The 23,330-nt window shown below is 47.3% G+C and overlaps 2 protein-coding genes across 4 annotated transcripts in view; both read right to left on the bottom strand.

Annotated features, from left to right (window-relative positions):
• Nucleotides 1-23,330, bottom strand: part of LOC118286489 (alpha-tectorin-like) — a 475,374-nt gene that overhangs the window by 413,292 nt on the left and 38,752 nt on the right. The gene's annotated exons all lie outside the window — the stretch shown is intronic.
• arhgap5 (Rho GTPase activating protein 5) overlaps nt 1-23,330 on the bottom strand; it is a 30,257-nt gene that overhangs the window by 5,453 nt on the left and 1,474 nt on the right. Inside the window, exons 2-4 of one of the 2 annotated variants that reach the window (XM_035609485.2) lie at nt 21,845-21,979; nt 14,265-18,180; nt 12,491-12,644 (exon numbers count right to left, since the gene is read on the bottom strand). In XM_035609485.2, the coding sequence (XP_035465378.1) occupies nt 12,491-12,644; nt 14,265-17,996 (3,886 nt within the window). In that variant the 5' untranslated portion in view covers nt 17,997-18,180; nt 21,845-21,979. The remainder of the gene's footprint in view (nt 1-12,490; nt 12,645-14,264; nt 18,181-21,844; nt 21,980-23,330) is intronic. The other variant, XM_035609484.2, reaches the window with a different exon arrangement.

A 23,330-nucleotide genomic window follows, 5' to 3' on the forward strand; every position in this document is an offset into this window, starting at 1 on the left:
CACACACACACACACACACACACACACACACACACACACACACACAGGCCCAGCAGACAAGAGGCACAACACAGCTGCACTCAGAGTCAGAGTGTTAACACCAAGAAACTCCCACATCCACTTTCTCTTTGTGTCTGCACTAAATGAAAACGTGTGTGTGTGTGTGTGTGTGTGTGTGTGTGTGTGTGTGTGTGTGTGTGTGTCTGCTGTCAGAGGCCGACAGCAGGAGTCGCGTCGTCACGCTTTACAAAAAGTGAAAACGTAAGAAGTGTGGTTTCCAGCAGCAGATTCCATCTCGTGTTACAGGATTGTAATTTTTTGATGTCGGTCAGAGAGATAAATCTGTTCACTCGACTCGGACATGACGGCCCAGGGAGGTCTGAGACGAGGTCTGAGACGAGGTCCGACATGAGGACTGAGACAAGGACTGAGACAAGGACTGAGACGAGGACTGAGACGAGGTCTGAGACGAGGTCTGAGACGAGAGGACTGAGACGAGGTCTGAGACGAGGACTGAGACGAGAGGTCTGAGACGAGGTCTGAGACGAGAGGACTGAGACGAGGACTGAGACGAGGACTGAGACGAGGTCTGAGACGAGGACTGAGACGAGGACTGAGACGAGGTCTGAGACGAGGACTGAGACGAGAGGTCTGAGACGAGGACTGAGACGAGGTCTGAGACGAGGACTGAGACGAGGACTGAGACGAGGTCTGAGACGAGGTCTGAGACGAGGTCTGAGACGAGGACTGAGACGAGGTCTGAGACGAGGACTGAGACGAGGTCTGAGACGAGGACTGAGACGAGGTCTGAGACGAGGACTGAGACGAGAGGACTGGGACGAGAGGACTGAGATGAGGACTGAGACGAGGACTGAGACGAGGACTGAGACGAGAGGTCTGAGACGAGGACTGAGACGAGGTCTGAGACGAGGACTGAGACGAGGACTGAGACGAGGTCTGAGACGAGGTCTGAGACGAGGTCTGAGACGAGGACTGAGACGAGGTCTGAGACGAGGACTGAGACGAGAGGTCTGAGACGAGGACTGAGACGAGGTCTGAGACGAGGACTGAGACGAGGTCTGAGACGAGGACTGAGACGAGGACTGAGACGAGGTCTGAGACGAGGTCTGAGACGAGGTCTGAGACGAGGTCTGAGACGAGAGGACTGAGACGAGGTCTGAGACGAGGACTGAGACGAGGTCTGAGACGAGGTCTGAGACGAGGTCTGAGACGAGGACTGAGACGAGAGGACTGAGACGAGAGGACTGAGACGAGGTCTGAGACGAGAGGACTGGGACGAGAGGACTGAGATGAGGACTGAGACGAGGACTGAGACGAGAGGACTGAGACGAGAGGACTGAGACGAGGTCTGAGACGAGGACTGAGACGAGGTCTGAGACGAGGTCTGAGACGAGGTCTGAGACGAGGACTGAGACGAGAGGACTGAGACGAGAGGACTGAGACGAGGTCTGAGACGAGAGGACTGGGACGAGAGGACTGAGATGAGGACTGAGACGAGGACTGAGACGAGGACTGAGACGAGAGGACTGAGACGAGAGGAGTTGGGGTCTGGTTGGCTGCATTGTGGGGAATGCAGGATCAAGCGCAAAAAGACGCAAGTCGATGCAAATTTCATGTCATTCGCTCTCGTTCCAACATTCCAACTCCGGCGGAATATTGACTCATTTAAATTTATAATGATTTTTCTTAAATATTGTGTTAAATAAATGAACATCGCAGTAAAAACACACACACACACACACGGAGACAACTGACCTCCCCAAAGTACAGAGTCCACACACACTGATTACTAATGTAACAAAGACAGATGGGCCAGTATTATAAATAGAACTGTCAAGCAGCAGCTACCTAGATACTGCTCCCCACACACACACACACACACACACACACACACACACACACACACACACACACACACACACACACACACACACACACACACACACACACACACACACACACACACACACACACACACACACACACACACACACACACACACACACACACACACACACACACACACACGATGTAGGATGTGATGAATTATGACGACAAGTGAGTGTAAGTGAGCGACGCCTTTACCGTCACATCCTTTGTCCTCTGATTGTCCAACATAAGTTGAAGAGGACAAACCAATAAATATGAGCATCCTAGAGACGAGTACGGTGACGTGTTTTGATCTGGTTATAATCATAAGCATGTTTCTCGTAACGCAAGACAATTTACATACAAGAAAAACGGAAAAAAAATACATTAAATTAAGTGAAAAGACAAATATTCAGTCTCAAATTTAAAAACAGAAAATGACTCAGCAGCAAACACACAAACTAGACATTGAATAAAAAATGTAAAATGTGGCCGATTATTGAGTAATGCGTCATGCGACAAAACCTTCAGCTTCACTACGAGTTCACATAATAACAAGTCAGTTCACAAACACACACACACACACACACACACAAACACACACAGACACACACACGCACAGATTTTATTTCTGGTCGGGTTAAGTGACGACACGGGGGAGAAGAGGATGGAGAGAGGAGATAATGATGAGGTGGAGAGGATGACAGGATGAAAGGAGCAGAGTGAGGATGACTAGGAGGAGGGGGAGGACAAAGGGAGAGAGATGAGAGGGAGGGGATAAGACAGGATGGGAAAAAAAGAGGAATAGAAGGATGAAGAGAGGAGGAAGAGGATAGATGGAGACAGATGATGGGAGGGAGGAAGGTGGAGAGGGAACAATAAGAGGATGGAGAAAGAGAAAGATAAGATGATGAAGAAGGGGAATGGGGGAGGAAGGTGGGACGAGGACAGGATGAGGACAAAAAGAGGAAAAGAAGGATAGAAGAGAGGAGGAGGCGAAGAAGAGGATAGAGGGAGACAGAGGATGGAAGATGAGGATGAAGGAAGAGAGGGAAGTGAAAAATGAGAGTAAAAAATAGGATAAAGAAAGAGAAGGATATGATGATGAAGAAGGGGAATGGGGGAGACAGGACGACAGGATGAGGACAAAGAAAAAAAACAACAGAAGAAGACGACGGAAGAAGGAGACAGAGGAGGAGAGTTGGTGCCTTCTGTTGTACAACATGGCCGACTGAACGTCCTCCACAGACCTTCATCAAAGACACGGCATCATCAGAAACACACAACTACTGCTGAGTGTGTGTGTGTGATATTAACAATCAGATCTGGTGATGATCTAGTTGTTGTTGTTGTTGTTTTGGTCCCCACACAGTTCAAGGTGTCTCCAGTAGAAATCGTGACTGAGGGAACAAAAGCGACACGTCTGTGCTGATGTCATCATCTCTTTTTAACGTGGTCACTTTCAGTTTGCTGCTCGTTTGGTTCCAGCTCGCGACCGCACGTGTTTGCTGGCGGCGGCGCCACAGACGACAAGAGATAAAAAAAGAAAAAGAAAAGAAAAGAGGGAGGGAGGGAGAAGGGCAACATGAGGGCTTTTCAAGGAAAACTCATGGACGACTGGACTGCTCAAATACAGCCACAGGACACACACACACAGGACACACACACACACAATTAGACCAGATGACTGCCTCGGAGTCAGGTGGCTTAGCACTACCCTCGCTCTCACCCTTTTTCATATTGCTCTTTGCAGAACCAGCCCCAAGACACACACCGTCGTCTGTCCTTCGCCTTTAGGACACACGCACGCGCTCACTCTCATCAGTTAACATGTTTTTTCCATTTCTGAACAAATATGAAACAGTGATTTTAAGACAGTTTATAGATGAGGGGGATTCTCCGAGCTGCACGATCAGATCGATACCGATCTTTGACGAGTTGACCGTGAAGCCGACGGTGGAGTCAGCCGTTCTCCATCGTCCCGTCCCGACGACATTTTCAAGAAGCAAAGATTCGGGGGTGAGAAAGGGCCAAAATTAAGAGACACATAAATTAAACTTGTATCAATGATCTGACTCTGATGGAGTTGGGGGGGTAGAGAAGATCCTGGTCCGACAAACACAGGCTGAAAATCACAACAGTCGATTAGTTCAAGTAGAGAGGCAGCGACATGGCCTCCCTCCCCCTCTCTGGGGATGATCAGCACGCACGCACGCACGCACGCGCAGCACACGGAGAGAACAAACAAACCAAGAGAAAGGCAGAGGGCGGGCGGGTGAGACAGAGTTTGCCCAGAGGGAGGGGCCGGTCTGGATGAAAGATGTTGGAGTTCCTGCTTCACCCATTTACCAGGAAGAGAGGGGGGGGGGGGGGGGGGGGGGGGGGGGGGGGGGGGTCTAATGGAAGAGCTAATATTCAGCCATGGGCATCTCACACGCACACACACCTCAGCTGCTGGTTTATTACATGTTGTTAAACCTCCACTTCCTCGTCCTCACACCAGTCTGTGACTCACACACTTGGCAGCGTTGGGGAACGTGGATCTTACTGTTTGATGGGTCAAAGGTCACAGCGGTAGGCTCACGATCAGTTTTCGTGAAGCAACCTGCCGGCGCGGAAATATATCACAAAGAGTTTTTACTGGACAAACGCACTCAAGTGAGGAAATGAAATTCTCCGGTGACCCGCGTGTGATCGCAGGAGAGAGCGACTTCACTTCCCGGTTCAGTGGACACAAAACTCAGGAAGAAAATATATGAAAGTATAAAAGAAATAAGACATTATGGAATAAAAGCAACTCGTGGCTAAAATAAAGAAACGGACATAGAAGACTGATTCTGACAACAACCACAGATCAGTAGACACGACAGATCATATTTATATTCTGTCTACATCAGCCCAGTGGGATGATGGGAGTTGTAGTCTTTTGGATTCCTTCAGCGGTTCCTTCCTGGTTCAGGAGATCGTATCAGCGTTTGATACGTGCAGATGTGAAAACTTTCATTTGACAGGATAAACAATAGAGGAAAGACGTGTTTAAGTAAAAAAAAAAAAAAATGTTATTGTATGTCTACATCTTTGGTTGTATTTGTGTTTTCTTTTTATAAAATGGTAAAATATCCAGTTTCAGTTTGATTTCTTTGTTATTAGGGTTTGATAACAATTTAGGAATCAAAAATATATATTGCCCAATATAGAATTGTTCATTCCCTAATCTCTGCATTGGACCCCAAAAACTTCCATCTCGATCGGGATCTGGAATATGAATCCAGTAAATGATCACGCCTGCTTCGAAAACGCCTGGAAGTTCTGAAGAATCATTTTCACTGCGTTTTTCAAAATACGATTCGTTTTTTTTATTATGTTTATGTTTATTGCTATGATGAGTCATTTTTTTCCCGCCCAGACGGTCACTGACATCAGGAGGCCACAGGTCAGACGGTGACGCCGTCCACCCCCGACCATCGAACAGGAAGCTCAGTCCGTGTGTTTTCCATTGAACATGACGTCAGTGTGCAGCCGCCAGCGGGAAGCATGCACGCACGCACGCACGCACGCACGCACGCACGCACGCGTCCAGGGTGGGAGGCACGACAGGCACCGATCAATTTTCAACTTGAACTCACACTTTAGTGTAGAAATCAGCCAGAGGCAGAAATATCCCTAAGTGGAAACGGGTGATTGACAGATTGAAGAGTAGTAGAAGAAGAACACAGTATACGACGGTTGTGTTTCTTCGTAGCCTCTCGTATCATCCTGGATTCCATCTGTCTCAGTTCTTCAAGTGCATATACCAAAAAAAAAATCTATGAATTATCTTTTTTCTTTACAGAATCCATTTTCACTCTCGCTCAACGCCGCACCTCAAAGTTTGTGATCCGACTTCAAACCAGGCGGCAAATAGCCAGTAAGCAGCTTTGTATGAAGCCTGGTTGACACGGCTGCTGAATAAATTCTCCAGGAGAAACTCAAAGAAAATAAAAAATAGTTCTCACATCAAATGTTGGGAATCTAGGTCACAAACACTGAACTTGATGGGACTTTATTCAGAATCCGTCTGGATGATATTCTTTCTTTTGTTTTACCAACAGCTTCTCTAAAATAAAACAACGCTTCCTCCGTACATCGGGATCGACCGACTCTCGTGGGTTTGTGACTAACAAAGTTACACAACCAGTAAACTGGGGGGATATTAAAAACGTACAAATGATAGTGACACAAAAAAACGAGCGAAAAGCTTGATGAAAGAGAGCAGACCCTTCCTCCTCCTCCTCATCCTCACATTTTACTAAGTGCTGGGGAAGATAACAACCGATGGGACGTCCAAATGCATCAACATCAAAAAGCCATTTAATCATTTCTCCTTCCCTCCCTCCCTCTTCCTCCAGCCTTCGTGCCAAATACCATTTCATGTCTCTGGGGAAGCAGGAAACATTTAATAAAACTTCTCTAATCGAGTTTGGCGGCAGAGCGACGTGCGGCCTCTGCTCGCGCTGTCGCCTGCTCGTCTTCTCCACGCCCCGCTCCCAGTTCGACAGAAAGCTTTTTATTCTCAGAGGCCCAAACTGATGTTTTAAGGACTTTTATGTAAGCGACGGGGAAAAAAAGCCATTGTGCCTTTTACATTTTTTGCCTCCGGGCCGAGAGGTTGTCTAACGGCTCATACATGAATCTGACTGATATTTAATTCGCTGGAAGGTTCAACACTGTGGCGTGGATCCGCTGCTTCACTTTAAATGTCTTGTCTTCTTCACCTGTTTGAAAGCATTTCAGCATCAAGACAAAGAAAAAAGAACATGTCCAATGTGACCAGAAGATTTTCACTTCAGTAAACAGCACCAGTGAGCCCTAGAACTTAACTATTCCTTCCTTGTGAGGAGCGTTAGAGTCCCAGAGGTTAAAATTATGGAGTTTCTATTTGAATACAAGAAATCAGTGTTTCTGCCTAAGTTTTTCCCTCATTTTTTCCGGTCAAACCAGCATTTTGAAAAGCGTGAGATGCCGACGACAGTTTGTTTTACGGCCAACGGCTCTTGAAGACCTGTTGTAAACCTCCTTGAGACTCTTGCCGGCGAACTCCTGACACGCTGCGTTTCTCTCGCCGCAGCAGTCGTTCACCAGACGCTGCCCGAGTGTCTGTGGTTCACACAGAAGAAGGGCGGCGTGGGCTGACAACTTGACAAAGAAACAGCTCCTCATGTCACATTTCTTCTGCAGCTTTTTCTTGGCTTATATTTCCTTTCTTCTTCTTCCCTCTCAGGAGGAGTATTATCAGGTCTCTGCAGCTCTGACCTTTGACCTTCTCATGGCAGAAGATGTGAGCTCTTTGTACAGTAAGTCGTTACTGATAACTGCGAGAGCTTAACGGTGGAAAAGTCCAGGAGTGGAGGTTTGTGCCTCGACCTCGTAATAAAACGTGGTCGTCATAAAAAGCCTGTTCGTCTGAGAGCGGGCGGCATTTTGGAGGGAAATGTACGGACAAGACCTTTCGCTGTGCTATAAGGACACACGCACGCACGCACGCACGCACGCACACACGCACACACACATGCGCGCACACACACGCGCGCGCACACACACACACTGTCCTGCCGATGCAATAACTTTGACTTTGATACACAGTCAGGTGCATGTAATTCATCGTTTCCCTGTGAAAATGAAATCACACATATGTGCAATAATTATTTGGATTTTTTTTTTGATAATTCAACACATTGATCGAGAACATCCTGATCATCCATATTGTTTTGACCCTGAACGCATCGCGATCTGAAGGGAAGAAATTACGTACTTGTGGTTTCATAAAAACCAACATGGCGTAGGTCAAAATGCAGAAAAAACCCACTTTGAACCGATTCCTTCCTTCCTACCAGATCTGGATCAAATAATAGTGTGCTCTTCCAAAACATTCCTCAATATCCAAACCATGAACCTGTGATAATAATAATAATGATAAGAGGAATATAACCACACACACACATGGACAGTCGATGGATTAAAAAGATTCAGTGTCAGCTGAAGAAGATTAAAATAATAAAAGTGACTGTTTCTATTAAATCCCGTGTTTTTCTCTTCACGTGTTACGAGCTGTAATCTGCAGTTAATCTGGAGTTTTCCTCCATGAGATCATACTTTTCATGTTAGCATCACCTCGGCCGCTAAAGTCAAGGTTACAACATTGTCACTTGTCCTGGATGCAACAAAAGAGAATATTAATGATGTCTAATCTTAATTTGGAATAAAATCAAGCCCCAGAAAACTACCAGCGTTTGTCTCCGGCTCGAACGCTCGGACGCGGAGCTGAGGTATGCCGGCGAATTCCAGTGTCGAGTTTTAATTTTACAACGTTTTCAAGGCCGCCTGCTCCTTCACAGAGACCTTGAAGGCTCCGCTCCGTTTTCCTTAAATCCACAAACCTTCCAAAGCCCTTCGGGAAAAAGTCTCTCAGTTTTGTTCTTATTATTAGAATGTGGCTGCGACTGGAATGAGCTCAAAAAAATTGATAAGCAGATTTCTCCCATCAGGAAACGGAGAGAAAATAGACATCATCCTTATTTAAAGGCGGCGTTTTGGTTGCAGAACTTAATAAGAAGATTCCTGGAAAATGTTGAAACGATTAGTTTCATTATCGATTAGTTGTTGGGTTCATAAAATGGTGAAAAATGTCAACCGTGTTTCCGCGAAACCTCAAGATGATGATGTTTTTGTCCACACACCAAAGATCTTCAGTTCACTGTCACAGAGGAGCAAAGAAACCAGAACATATTCACATTGAAGAATCTGAAATCAGAGGATTTTTTTTAATATAAAAACTACTTGAACCGATGATCAAAATAGTTGCCTTTTCTTTTAGCAGTCGATTACTAATGTTGATGTCGATGTTTTCACCATGAAACCTTGCGAGATCCGCATCAAAGCAACGAGACGCGAGTGTTCTCGCTTTCACCAGCACAGCGAGCGAAAGGTCACACAGAATCACACTTTTATCCACACTTACAGCTGCGCTCCGTTTCTCTCTCTCACACACACACACACACACACACACACACACACACACACACACACACTCACTCACTCACTCACTCACTCACTCACTCACTCACTCACTCACTCACTCACTCACTCACTCACTCACTCACTCACTCACTCACTCACTCACTCACTCACTCACTCACTCACTCACTCACTCACTCACTCACTCACTCACTCACTCACTCACTCACTCACTCACTCACTCACTCACTCACTCACTCACTCACTCACTCACTCACTCACTCACTCACTCACTCACTCACTCACTCACTCACTCACTCACTCACTCACTCACTCACTCACTCACTCACTCACTCACTCACTCACTCACTCACTCACTCACTCACTCACTCACTCACTCACTCACTCACTCACTCACTCACTCACTCACTCACTCACTCACTCACTCACTCACTCACTCACTCACTCACTCACTCACTCACTCACTCACTCACTCACTCACTCACTCACTCACTCACTCACTCACTCACTCACTCACTCACTCACTCACTCACTCACTCACTCACTCACTCACTCACTCACTCACTCACTCACTCACTCACTCACTCACTCACTCACTCACTCACTCACTCACTCACTCACTCACTCACTCACTCACTCACTCACTCACTCACTCACTCACTTACTTTCTGGCCTGAAACCACAGGAAACACAAACCGCGATCGTCACCCTCTCCGCCGCGGTGCCTCTCAACTGGCGGTGTCTCACATGTGGTCGAACGCGACCTCGCAGCTTCTCCTGCTGCAGTTGAGGCTTGTTTCCACACATCGTGAATATTCGTCTCTAGCAACGTAAAGAGTCACTAGAAATATATATAATAGTCTGAAAAACTGGTCTGAGCAAACCTGCCATGAAAACAGTGGTTTAATAAAAATCTCACATGCGATTATTTGTTGTCAAAACAACAATATTTCATCTTTGTCACACTATTTCTCTATTTCTGACGTTTTAAAGATCAAACAATTGGGATAGTTTCACAATTTAGTCTATAAATCATCTAAAAAAACTCTTTTTAGCAGAAACATGTGGACACTCACCCCCATTATTGTGATTAAGTGTGGACAGAATAACAGTGACACCATATAATAGTGATGTTTTAATGATTCCCATCGGGAGAGTCTCTCCTCTGCCAAGAGGTCAAAGGTCAGAGGTCAGCCACAGCTCTGGATCCGTTTCAGTATCTTAATGTAACATTTGACACGAGCAGGTTGGATCTCAGGCGGTTGATGTTGTTGTTGTCTCCCTTTCACGCCAACACCCACAATCACTTACATCTCCCAGCGTTCCCACGACAACCCCACACCCTCCTGAGTCATAACACAAAATGTGTGTTGTACATGCAGATTAAAGTCCTAAGAAAGTGTATAAAGTCCTGAGAAGGTCGTGATGAAAACACCTTATACAACAGCAGGCTTTTCTTTTTCTTTTTTTCTTTCTATTTCTGTAAGAGCACAAAGATGTTCTCGCTGCGTCTGGTGGGAAATGATATTCCAGAGAAAGGAGGGAGGGAGGAAGGGAGTGGAAGCTGTTAAAACCTGTCTGGACTTAAGAGGGGTTTTCACGGCGCTGGCCATGAAATCTCAGATACGCTGCTGTCAGCTGGCAAGCGTCCACACACACACACACACACACACACACACACACACACACACACACACACACACACACACACACACACACACACACACACACACACACACACACACACACACACGCACACACGCACACACGCACACACGCACGCACGCACGCACACGCGCACACGCGCACACGCGCACACGCGCACGCGCACACGCGCACACGCACACACGCACACACGCACACACGCACACTCAGACAGCGCTGGGATTAATCCTAAATTTGGTTGGCAGTCACCAATGGGCTCATGTGGATTCAGCCGAATATCAAACATATTCGGAAAGGGATTTTCAGGACAGGAATTAAGAGCCCCCGAATGAAGAGCTCAGGCACAAACGTTACCTTCTAAAACAGAAGCGAGAAAGAGGGAGAGAGGTGACGTGTTTTGTTTTTTTATAGGGTTACAACGTTCGTTCAGCCGCAGTCCAGTCCGTACGATTACAAAACAACTGACCTCGGAACGAGATCTAAAAACCCTCGGGAGTCACAGACGCCTCAACGTCAGACAGAAAATATCCCGGGGCAACGGGGAGAAAAGTTAGTTTGAGGTAATTCAGCGCGAGACACTTTTGCTTCTTGGAGAACTGGACCATGTGTAAAAATACATTATGCAACAAACTCATGAAGTATTGAATGTGTTTATAAAATATTAATTTCAGTGGCTAGAAGGGGAGGAAAAAAAAGGGACTAAGTGACAAAATTGCGTGTGTTTTTTTTTAAATAGGTAAAATCTTGTATTACATTACGACTGAATGTGCAGAGGCATGAGGCTTTACTGACGATGTATATAAATCTATCAGACTAATCCACTAGACCTCACTGAGGGGGAATCTCTCAGACCTCAGGGAGAGGCCTCCTGTGCAACAGCCCAACACATACCCAGTATGTATATTTAAAAATGCACTTTTAAAAACCTTTATTCATCCAGAACAAGACGAGTCTGTGCGAATCTGAGACAAACGATGGAAGCGATGTGCCTCGCTCAAGGATTCCTCATTAATCTGTGTTTTCTCTGTGTGTGTGTGTGGGGGGGGGGGGGGGGGACCTTTGACCTTGAGGCAGGCTGATGGGAGAGATTAAAGGGGATGACAGGCAGCTCCAACTGTGACCTTGCCATGGTTTCACACTATGTTTTCATCATCAATTTGGAAAATCTGAAAGAAAACTCCTTGAACCAGAGAATATTTCGCTTTAAACATAATTGTTTCATCTGTACCTTCCGGCACATTAAAGGTTGAATGACTCAAAGAACAGGTCTGACCTCGACCTGAACCAGGTAACGTCGTTGGCTAAGCTTGTGTCACTCTTGTGCCATGTAGCTGTTGTTACCATGGCTACAGTGCAATAGGTAGATTGTTTTAAAACTCGCAAACATGATGTAATAGCATCTACAGTTGAACTACAGCTGCACTAGCAGCAGCAGCTTACAGCTACGTTAACTGTTGCTCACGCCAATTCTTCAGCTAAAAATAGTAATTTATGAATATTTACAGCCTTGTGTTGCATTGTCACGAACACGCACGCACGCACGCACGCACGCAAGCAAGCACTGGACAGGAGGCAGCCCGACACAGGAAGTGGGTCCATTATCTCTATTTCCACTATCTACCCGGCAACTCATTTTCTTTTCTAACTGTCTGTTGATCTTGATGTTCTTTTCCTCATCTTTTTTTTTTTCTTTCTTTCTTTCTGTCATTCCAGCAGCGCTTTTGCAACACGTCCAACGCCGAGCCAACAGAAGTCATTGATTTGAAATTGCCTGGCAGCCGAACAGGCTACGGGGGGCATTTGCAGGTAAAAACAAAGCAGCTGTACCTCGACAGAGTCACAAAAGACCAGAGGGAGCTCGGCTGCACCTGAACGCCAAGAGAAGGAAACTACAGAAGACTAGAGGAAGAAGAAGACTCACCTGTGCGCTCGATGTAGTCCACACACTTGTCGATAAAGAGGGGGATGGGTCGATCCGGGGTCACCAGGTTCTGCAGTGGAACGCCAAAGTAGTTGCTCTCCCAGGTTCTCCGGGTGGGGGGGTACAGAGGCTTGGTGGGCTTGGAGGATTTCGGCTATAAAAAAGGTGGAGATGAGAGGATTAAAAAAAAAAGAGTGACAGATGAGACAAAGGGAGAGGAGGAGAGTGGAAGAGGGAGAAGGGATCAGGGAGGAGGAAGGACAGAAGGGAGATGGTAGAGGGACAAAAAGATGATGGACAGAAGGAGAAAGGGGGAAGAAAATGAGAACACAGAGAAAAAATAGGAAGAGAGAGGAGAGAGGAAGAGATGGAAAAAGAGGAAATACAGAGGGATGAAAGAACAAGAGAAGGAAAGGGGAATTTAAAAAAAAGATTGAGCAACAGGAAGAGGGAAAAAAGCCAAATGGTATGAAGGAGGAGGGACAAGTAGGTAGGGATGATAATAAGGGATGACGGTGAGAGGAGGAGAAAAGGAAGAGAAAGAAAGACATTGAGTAATGAAAGACGGAATTGAGACACAGTGGAGAGCGGAGGAGGAGGAGGAGGAGGAGGAGGAGGGGGGCAATCGGGGAATATGATCAGAGAGAAAGTTAGTGGGATGGAGAAAGAGAGAGGGAAGAAGCAAAGGGACCAGTGTCCATGTGGAGGAAGATGAGAAGTAAAACCACAACGACAACAGACAAAACCCGTTTGAGACCGAGGACACTGGGACGAGTGACGAGGTGCTGAGGTGGCTTTGATTTGCCCTTCAAAGTGTTGTTGTCATGCCTACGGCGGTGTCGGGGGCTCGTCTAATTGGTCAGGAGGGCGACTAAACACCTTCCATTTTGTACCTTCTGGTTCTCCTCTCGCTCTCCTCTCTCTTGATTATCAAAGGGCCGTTTTGAATGTTCCCAACAATGGCCTGCATTCATGCAGCACCAGCGGCTGTTTCTCTACTGATTTGCACACTATTATCTGATGTGTTCCAGCGTTCATGCGCTCGCCGGCATGCACGTTTTCTCCCATTTGTCAAAGTCCAATTGTGTGTGTTTGTGCTCAGGCTGCGGGAAACCGACCAATCGTCATGCTCGACGCTGCAACTGCTGAACAGTGGTGCTCTCTTATGTGCAATATGTTTTATTTTGAAGTGGCAACAAACATTTTGGGTTGTTTTTTTTTATGGAAAGCAGATGTTGCTGCTTTAGTGGCAGTATTTGAATTAAAGTACAACTTTGTGTTAATGGAGGATCCATTTAGAGCACTGACTTTGAAAATGGAGGTAGCTCATTTTGCTATTATTCAATTTCAGTCTCTTCAGAACCTGGGAATTAATATTCACTGGTACTTAGTGTGTGGGCGTGTACATGAGCTTTTACCTGCATTTCAAATATGTTTCTTTATTTGTGCATGCGTGTTAGTTTACAGGACACGTTAGAGAGGGTTATCACAGCTGCAGCCTCTGATCTGAGATTTTTGTGACAGTGCCTTGTTTTATCAGAACTTTTTATTTGTCGTCAGGGGCCCGTCAGGTGTGTGTGTGTGTGTGTGTGTGTGTGTGTGTGTGTGTGTGTGTGTGTGTGTGTGTCTAATGTTCAACGCACTGAAGCTCAACAAAAAAAAAGCTTTGGCTCAGTGTCTTGGAGACGATAACATATTTGCTGTCTTGCTTTGTTTTCCGTTTTGCTAGAAAGAACTTTAAAAACTCATACAAAGTTCTGGATTCATGACTCACCTTCTTTGGTTCCTTTGTTTTGGGCGTCTTCTTCTTCTTCATCTTCTTGTCCTCCTGCTCGGGGTCGGAGGTGATGGCTGGGTTGTCTATCCCGCCCTTCCAGGGGTCGGCGGGGGACAGTAACGGGTCCTCTTCGCTGCCCCGGTGGGCTCTTCCCTTTTTCTTTTTCTGTGTGGCGGGGCCCGACTCCTCGCCATCGCTGTCGGAGTGGAACCGTCTTTGGTAGGCCTTGGTCTTACTGAACAGGATCTTAGAGCGGTGTTTGTATTTCGACGGCCGCCGTCTGGCCTGAGACTTTGGGTCGAAGCCGTTCTCTTCCTCTCCCCCTCCATGGAGACCGTGTAACCCACCGAAGGAGTTTCTGATTTTGACCAGACGGCTGTGAGCGTCGTCGGGCACGGCGTATATGTCGTCGTTGTGGAAGCCCCTGGACCTCAACAAGGTGTCCACAGGGTCTGCATAGTTGTCCGACGTCTCCACGTCCTCGCTGTGCGTTGTCGGTCCACGCTGCAACCTACGGTTACTTCGCATGCCAGCCTCGATGGTTTTGAGCAAGTTGGGGTCCAGCTTTTTGACATTAGGCTTGGGGAGCAGTGGTTTGGGCCGGACAGGTGGAGGCACTTTGTGGTTGCGCTCATGGTCTCCCACAGGCGTGCTATGGACTGGATACTCGTTGCCCTCTAGGTCAATCCGGTACTTGGCCCGTTCGCTGGGTGTGGGGAGAAGCTGGACGTCATCGCCTATTGGACTGTAAGGTGGGGGGGCTTCGTTATCATCATCGGATTCTAAGTAATAGGTGTTGTAGGCCGGGGAATGGCTGTGGGGTGACGTGGGGAAGACATCTTCACTGGCACCAGTGGTGCACTCGCGTGACGAGCTGTCCAACAGGAAGGAGCTCTCGATGCCCGGCTTCTTCTCCAGCACTTCGTTGAAGAAGGGCGTGAAAACTTCTGTCTGCCGGTGATACTGCGACAGCGAGTAGAGCGCTGTGAACTTGGCAGCAATCTCTGTGGCAATGTGCTCCCCCTCCGTCATCAACTCCTTGATGGCGTCATTCTCAAAGAAGTCTGCCTGGCTATCTGTGATCGCCACCATCTGCACGGGGATCACATCCTGGACTTCAGCAAGGAACGCCCGCAGGGTCGCCATAGAGGCCTTGCGTTTGGCCGAATAGACCAGAATGTAGCCGTGCACCAGCTCGTCTTTGCGGACGCCAATAGCTGAGTGATAAGAGAGGATGGTGACCTGGATCCTCCTCCTGCTGTCACCGATGATCTTGTCCAGGATCAGCGTGTTGCTCTGGCCGCGCTGCCCCGCGCTGCAGCAGTGCGAGTCCAGGAAAGGCGAGAGGATGAGGTCGACGCTGAAGGGATCCCAGCACATGGCGCACATGACTATCCTGAGATCCGTCTCTGACATGTCTTTGATGGAGGGCAGCGGCGCCAAGACGTCAATGTTGTGCTTTAGCCCGTCCAGCACTGCTCGGAGACCCTGCTTAACTTGAAACTCTGTGAACTTGCGCGGGAAGGCGCCGGAGGGGATGTCGACAAAGGTGCACTGCAACTTGTTTGCCAGCTGTTGGCCCTGGTGCCTCAGGATGGGGATGTTTTTGCAAACACTGTCCCTCTGATTTGCCAGGATGAGAATGAACGGCAGCGGCTGAGCGAACCTATCCCTCCGACTCTGAGCTATCTCCGCTCTGATCCGGCCAATGCAATCTCCGACGCAGTTGAGAGACTCTATGGAGTTGAACACACAGAAGCAGCCGTGTGGCTTGAAAGTGGTGACCCATGTGTGGCTGAAGAGCAGGGTGGAGTTGACGTCCACGGGAAGAAGCTCCAGCTCGTAGATTTTACCGTCGAGGGTGTACTCGTCGTCCGTGGACTGGGCCCGGATCTCATTGGCCAGTTCCTGTGAGAGACCCTCCCTTCCCAGGAGGCAGAGGTTGATTTTATCGATGTTGGCACTGTTGTAGTAGAGATTGGAGCGCCCGTGGTCCAGCTGCACCAGTCTGTTTGACAAAACCTCCTCCACTTTCAGGTCGACACAGTTCTGCCCACTCAGGCAGGTCTCCTTCGTGGGGTGGTACACAAAGCCAATGTGTTTGAGCAGCAGAGACTCTCTGTCTGGGGCAAGCTTCTGCAGCGCTCGGTATCTTGGCTCCTCGTTCAGCACACAGTGAATCTCGCTCATCTTGTCACAGCTGGGCGTGGCGTTCAGATCCAAGTCGTAGAAGAGCTCGGCGTGCTCAAAGAGCATTTCCTGAAAATCCTCCTTGGCCCTTTCAACTATTTCCTGCTGGTGTTTACAGTAAACATCCCTCCTATCTGATTCTGTGATATACTTGTAGGCCTCGTCGTCCATGACGAAGCACATGACTTCCTCCCAGGGCTGCCCTGCACTGATAAAGTGGACCCTGTCCAGCGTCTTCCTGAACCTCTCTTTCATCTCCACCCGTCTCTTCTCCGACAGCAGGTGCTGGACGTGGCTACGGTAGATCCTCTCGCCGTCGAGCGTGTCTAGGAGGTCAAAGGGTATCCTGCGATCGCTGATGTCGATGTGGTCCGACTCATCCCACGGCGTGCGCTCAAGGATCACAAACCAGTACTGGAAGTCGTGCCGGTTCCGGATCACACTCTGCGCCTCGGGCCACGTAAGGTGTTCCACCTCCTCCAGGTTGTTGAGGAGGTTGTTAAGTGTTTTCGGTAGTGTTGTCAGGTACTCCTCCCTCCTCCTCTTGATGTGCTCCTGTTTCAGTTGTGCAATGTGCTTTGTGAACATGATGCGTGCTTTTCTTGAACCCTCCAAAGTGATGAACTCGTCGTAGTCGACTTGGCCTTTCATGCTGTTGATCACTGTTTTCCATGTGGTGTGGTAATCCCTCACCGTGTGCACCATCAACTTCTCATATCTGTCCGTTAGTGAGGCAACAAGCTGCCGTTGGATTTTATAGGCCTCGAGATATGGCACAGTTTTTGGTTTCCCCCTGGTTTTGTCCAGCTGCTGGATGAGGGCATTGAAGCAGAGCTCCGCGTTGATGTTGGAGCGCGACGACGTCTCGATCAGCAGCAGGTTTTTCTTGCTGGCAACAAAGATCTGCAGGTCCCTCAGGTGCTGGTCCACGCATTCGTCGCACTTCGTGGCGGCGACGACAATCGGCTTCTTCGACTTAACCATCTGAGAGTAGAGACTGTTCACAAACTTAAGTTGGTCGTCGAACCTCCTGTTGCAGCCCTTGCTCACGTCGATGCAGAGCACAAAGCCGTCGATGTTCAGTTTCCCGTCGGGCATCTGCTTCTGGTCAAAATCCTGCTCCAGGCCCAGCTGGTCCGTGCAGATGTACATGAGCTTCTCCGCCGACTGGAGCTTGGTCGCCGCCGCCCGCTTGGTGTACGGCTGCAGGTTCGTGCTCCGATGGGGAAGAAACGTCTGGTCGTCGATGAACTCCGTTTGCTCGATGACCTGGATTTTACAGTCCAACCCGTCGTCCCCTCGATGGGACACCTCCCCCCAGTAGAGGAAGTGGTCATTGTTAACCACGCGACCGCCAAAGTCTATGGTGCTCAGCACCGAAGTGTGCTCCGAGTAGTAGCTGTCCGCGTTGGGACGCACGTACCGATTGCACAGGCAGGACTTGCCCACGCCGCAGTTTCCCTTCTCCTTCTCCGTCCCCGAGAGGCCAACCACGCTGACGGCAAATGTCGGGGGCCGCGCATCCTTGTTCTTGGCCATTATATCCCCCCGCTCATCGCTCACTTGGTAACTTCCAGGAAAAGGAAAAAAAAAAGGGTCAAGATATCATTCCAGTTGTGCTCGTCAGTGGTGCAGAGGCACTTTCATTCTGCTTTTCCCTCCGTGGTGGTGAATTCCTCTCCAACTGGAATAAGAGCAGCCGGCTTCTCCTTTAATCACCTGCCTGCAAGACAAGAAATTCACAATTAGGAAGAAACGGCGAAAACAAACAAAAAAACATATTTGCATTGATTTGTCCTCAGAGCACCTCGGCCTGCTTATCACATATAATATAATAAGGTTTTTTCCCTGCGGGACTCATGAGCGTAACATGCAATACACGGTGCATTGATCAAAACAGACATCAGACGTGTTGATCTGCCGTTGGATAGTTATCAGAGAGTTAGAACAAAGAACACATTATCACACTACTTCAGGGCTGCAACGATTAATTTCAAAATCGATTAACCTTTCGATTAATTTCGCGAGTAGTTCACTGTCACAGAGGAGCAAAAGAGCAGAAAATATTCACATCTAAGAAGCTGAAATCAGAGAATTATGACTTTTTCTTTCATAAAAACTACTTGAACCAATTAATCGACTATCAAAATAGTTTTACCAGGAAGGTCCCATTAAGAAGAGCAGCAACAGTTAACCGATTAGTAATGGGCAACTAAATTATTCCACAACTATTTTGATAGTCGATTAATTGGTTCAAGTAGTATTTATGAAAGAAAAAGTCATAATTCTCTGATTTCAGTTTCTTAAATGTGAATATGTTCTGGTTTCTATGCTCTGTGGCAGTAAATTGAATGTCTTTGTTGTGTGGACAAAACAAAACATCATGTTGGAGTTTTGGGAAACACAATCGCGTTTATCGCCATTTTATGAACCAAACAACTGATCGATTAATCGTGAAAATAATCAACAGATTTATCGATACTGAAAACAATCGTTGCAGCCCTGATGCTGAGACAGAACATCTCTTCTTCCAGGGAATCCTGGTCAAGAAAGATGCATAGATCCAGAAACTACTTTAAAAGACATGAAAATACCAAAATGGCCTCTCTTTTTTTTGAGACAAAAACCAAAGTGCCCAGTACAACTTATATAAGGGGAAAAGGAGAGTAATTCAATCAGGGACCGCGCTCGGCAATGTCACTCTTCCCCCTCGCAGGGAGAAAAAAGAAGAGCTTTCAACCAATTTGTGCTGAGGAAGGATAAAAAAAAAAAAGGCATGCGACTCCGGCCCTTTGACGGCCACTGACCTAGAAATAATTTGCTTCGCTGCGAGAATGAAACGGTGAAAATAAATCAGTTCACAGATTTATCATCATCATCATCATCATCATCATCAGCAGCAGCAGCAGCAGCAGCAGCAGCAGCAGCATTACAACCAGGAGGGCTACACGATCAGAGGCGAAATGTTTTAATCCTGATTATGTTGCCTGATACATTTTGCCACGACATTCAGGTCGTGAGGATTAAATCCCCGGTCCTGATTTATTTTGTGGAAAAAAATGGCATTTGCTGTTTGCACCTCGTCTTGTTCAACGTCAACAAACCAGGTGAAATTAAACATTTCACTACAGACGATGACGATATTCAGCAATAACAGATTGTAGAGATTTAAAACGCCTGCAATGTGATTGACCTCTTCTCTCAGTGTCATCTGGCAGCGTCACAGTGAAGCGAGCCTGAACCTTACCATGACCCAACTCCTGGCTTATTAGCTGATAACAGGCAGAGAAGATTGCGGCCATTGTTGTGTTTATTTTACAGAACGACGACGATGGCAATCACCCACGACGCTGATGTTGTAAGCTGAGAACTGCTAGCTGCAGCACGACGGCACGCCGAGCCTGAGAAACTGCACCGGAGCAGGAATCATGTCTGCCGAGACGAAGCGGCGAGGTTTCCCCTGATTGTTTATAGAAGCCACGGGGATGAGGTCACCTGTGTAGGGGTTGTTTTCTCATGTGCAAAAGATTTTCCTTAGGAATCTTAAGAAACACACTATGGAAGCTGATTCAATCCAAAACAAGGAGGACACATAAATGTTACTAACTGAATTCAAATTAAGATATAAAAGTCACAATTTTTCCAATTTTTCATATTTATAAATTGGTTCAGTTGCAGAAAATGAGCTTTAAAATGTTCCATCGCATCCTTAAAATCCCCCTTCGGACACACCCAGGAACGTGAGCTGACATCAGGGAACAAACGGACCAACAGGTCCTTCAGGTTTAGAAAGCCCCGCCAGTTAGCTGCTTTTCACCTGCGACACACCTGAGTGTAGTACAGTACACCTGAGCTTGTGAACAGAGGAAGCACCAGAGTCCAAACAACAGCCAAAACAACCATAAATATCTAACTATACAGTATGAAATCAACAGTTAAAGCCAACGTCAGCAAATCCTCATATCTGTGACACTGCACTCTCGGCAACCGACTTAAAAACCACCAATTAACAAAACCTGGAATCAATTAATTTCCTGTTGATCGGCTAACCGACTGATTGTTGCCGCCCCCACATTCCTCCTCCTCCCGACTCCGGCTCCAAACCACAGTGTGTTTGAGAAGATCAGTCTCCAAAACTCCAAACATCTGTTTTGCATTTGTGTTTTTTTTTATTATTTTTTTAAATCGGCCAATATCACAGTCCACATTCACTCGAGAGGCGAGGTGAATAAATGTTACTATGCGTGACGAGGGCAACGGTTAGTGCAGCGCTCAACCTGTGACCACCTGCGTGGAGCCTGCGGCGGTCTCGTTACTGCGAACAGGCCAAACGCTACAGCCCCACATTACGTTTGTGTTGCACTGACGGCTAAAAGTAGCCTTTAGCATCATGATTAGTCTATTCGCTGTGCAGCTGCAGGGGGGGGGATTAAGGTATCACTTGGCAAGCTGGTTTTAGAGATGACTAAACGCTGTTAAGCCCTGAAACACAGAACATGCTGCCAAACCCTTTCGACGCTGCAGTACCCGGCTGGAGTAAACATAAACTACTTGTTTTATTTTTCAGTCGGGGCCCCTGCAGAGACGAGCATCTATATTAGATGAGGCGCCTCCGACTCATTACATTTCCTGCCACCCCCCAAAAATAAATTTTCTCATCTCGGCTACAGACAACAGATATGAATCAAAACTTATGAGCAAAGATCCAAACGGGCCTCCCCAGAAAAAGCAAACGAGTAAGGCAAAAGAATAAATCCTGTGCGATGACAAGGCGCGGGGGGGTGGCTCCTCTGGCTCCTCTGTTTCAGGCATTTCATGCCGTTACCTGCTACTGTACTTTGTCAATGTAAATGTGAGATAATGCAAATTTGCGCAAACTCGTCATGCAAAGCAACAAAGAGGAAAGCAAGACACTAAAATAACATTGTTTCCCAGAGATGCTCCTCTCAAATATATCCAGAAATCCAACCCTTGCCTCTGAAAAGATTGTGTCACCGTGATAATTTCTACTTAAAGCCTTATTAGAATTAACTGTTGAATAATTTTGTCTTAATAAGACCTCGACAGGGCTTAATACAATATCTCTGTTGCCAGGTAAAGCTTTGATTCAGGGCCGAGGCGAACGCTCTGAAGCTCGACGTGGCTTTTTACCGTTGCCAGGATAAGTGTGACCGCGACAATTCAAAAGGAAAGTGGCATCAAGAGAAATCTTCCAAGTTCGATTAATCCCCCGTAAAGTTTTCCCCTTGCAACTGCTGACATGCTGTAACACTGACGTGACCTTGTTTTTATCCCCTGCTCGATCACGATCATTCAAAACTACATGAAAGGCCCCGACCTCAGATGTTCTTTAGCCCAGGCCCGTTTTAAAAGAGTCAGGTCCTGACCTGAAACGTCGAGCGTCGACTCATCGGAGCTGCATAGTGTCGATGGCGTAATAACAACAGCTCATCAAACCAGCTGATCGACCCCGTCGTCACTCGCAGGCTTCGTCGGAAACCAAAAGACCTGGTGGCTGGTTTCTGGAAGCAGATATGATTTCCCATCATTTTCTTGTTTTTTGTTTTTTTACATGGTGCCAATGTCAGAGTGCATTCCTGTTCTGGTGTTGACACACATTCAAAGCTACATCAGGGACATCTCTGCAGGACTGTATTTGTTTAACAAAATGTCATCGGCTTCCTACGTCAAAAAAACCAAATCTGCCTACCTTCGCAAAACTGTACGGCGTTCAGCTGTATTTCATTTATTAAGAGAAAAAAGGCCCTAAACAGTCTATGATGTTAATGACAAATGATAAACACCGACTCTCTGCGAGCCCTTGTGGATTTATGGACACTAAAACTACATCACAGCATGTGCAAGGTGGAAAACCACAAAGAACCAAGTTGCTATTTTTCCAACACAAACGGGGCTCATTATTAATTGGTGCTTTTAACAACCACGATAACTCATCGTTGAAGTCAGACTGTCCCTGGTTAAAGGGGCAGTAAGCGATTCTGGAGGAGGCTTGTTTCTCTCTTTGTTGTTGTTGTTGTTGTTGTTGTTGTCAATTTAATCCTGTGGCCAGCCCGTGAACCCGGTCCTCCGGTGTGGGAGTTCAACCGACCACCATTTGCCAGCACGTCTCTTAAAGGTGTCGACGAGTGATGTTTACAAACGCGGCTCACAGTGTTGTGTGGTGCGGTCCGCACCATTTTTTTCTTTTTGATTTACGGAGCCAGGGCTGAGCTGAACGCCCCGGGGGGTTTCTTTCAGCTTGCACACAAGGAACCAACAGCTAAAGGGACGGTGAGGAAGCATTCACTAATATTTTAATAAAACGTGTGTTGCTTTAGAATCACTTGCTGTCCCTTTAAGGGGACATGGGGATCAGAAGCAGTCCGATGCAAATAGCATGAAGGTGCTGCAGCAGGAGGACAAACCCCCTGACCTGCTCCTGCTGCTGCTGCTGCTGCTGCACACATGATTAACAAAAAGATAAAAAATTAAAGAGCAGCTCATGGTTCGTGTGGATTCAGTCTCTCATCTCATCTGTGACATCAGGGGTCAAATCCCCCTCGTTAATGTCGGTAAAGTTCAATTATCTGCACCGGTCTCACCCTCCATCCCTGCATCCATCCATCACTCCCTCCATCCATCCATCCATCACTCCATCCCTCCCTGCATCCATCCATCACTCCATCCCTCCCTCCATCCATCCATCCATCACTCCATCCATCCATCCCTCCATCCATCCATCACTCCATCCCTCCCTCCAGCCATCCACCACTCCATCCCTCCCTCCATCACTCCCTCCATCCATCCATCACTCCATCCATCCCTCCATCCATCCATCACTCCATTCATCCATCCCTACATCCATCACTCCAT

This window comes from Scophthalmus maximus, chromosome 15 (assembly GCF_022379125.1).
Source record: "Scophthalmus maximus strain ysfricsl-2021 chromosome 15, ASM2237912v1, whole genome shotgun sequence".
In the NCBI taxonomy this organism is placed as follows: Eukaryota; Metazoa; Chordata; class Actinopteri; order Pleuronectiformes; family Scophthalmidae; genus Scophthalmus; species Scophthalmus maximus.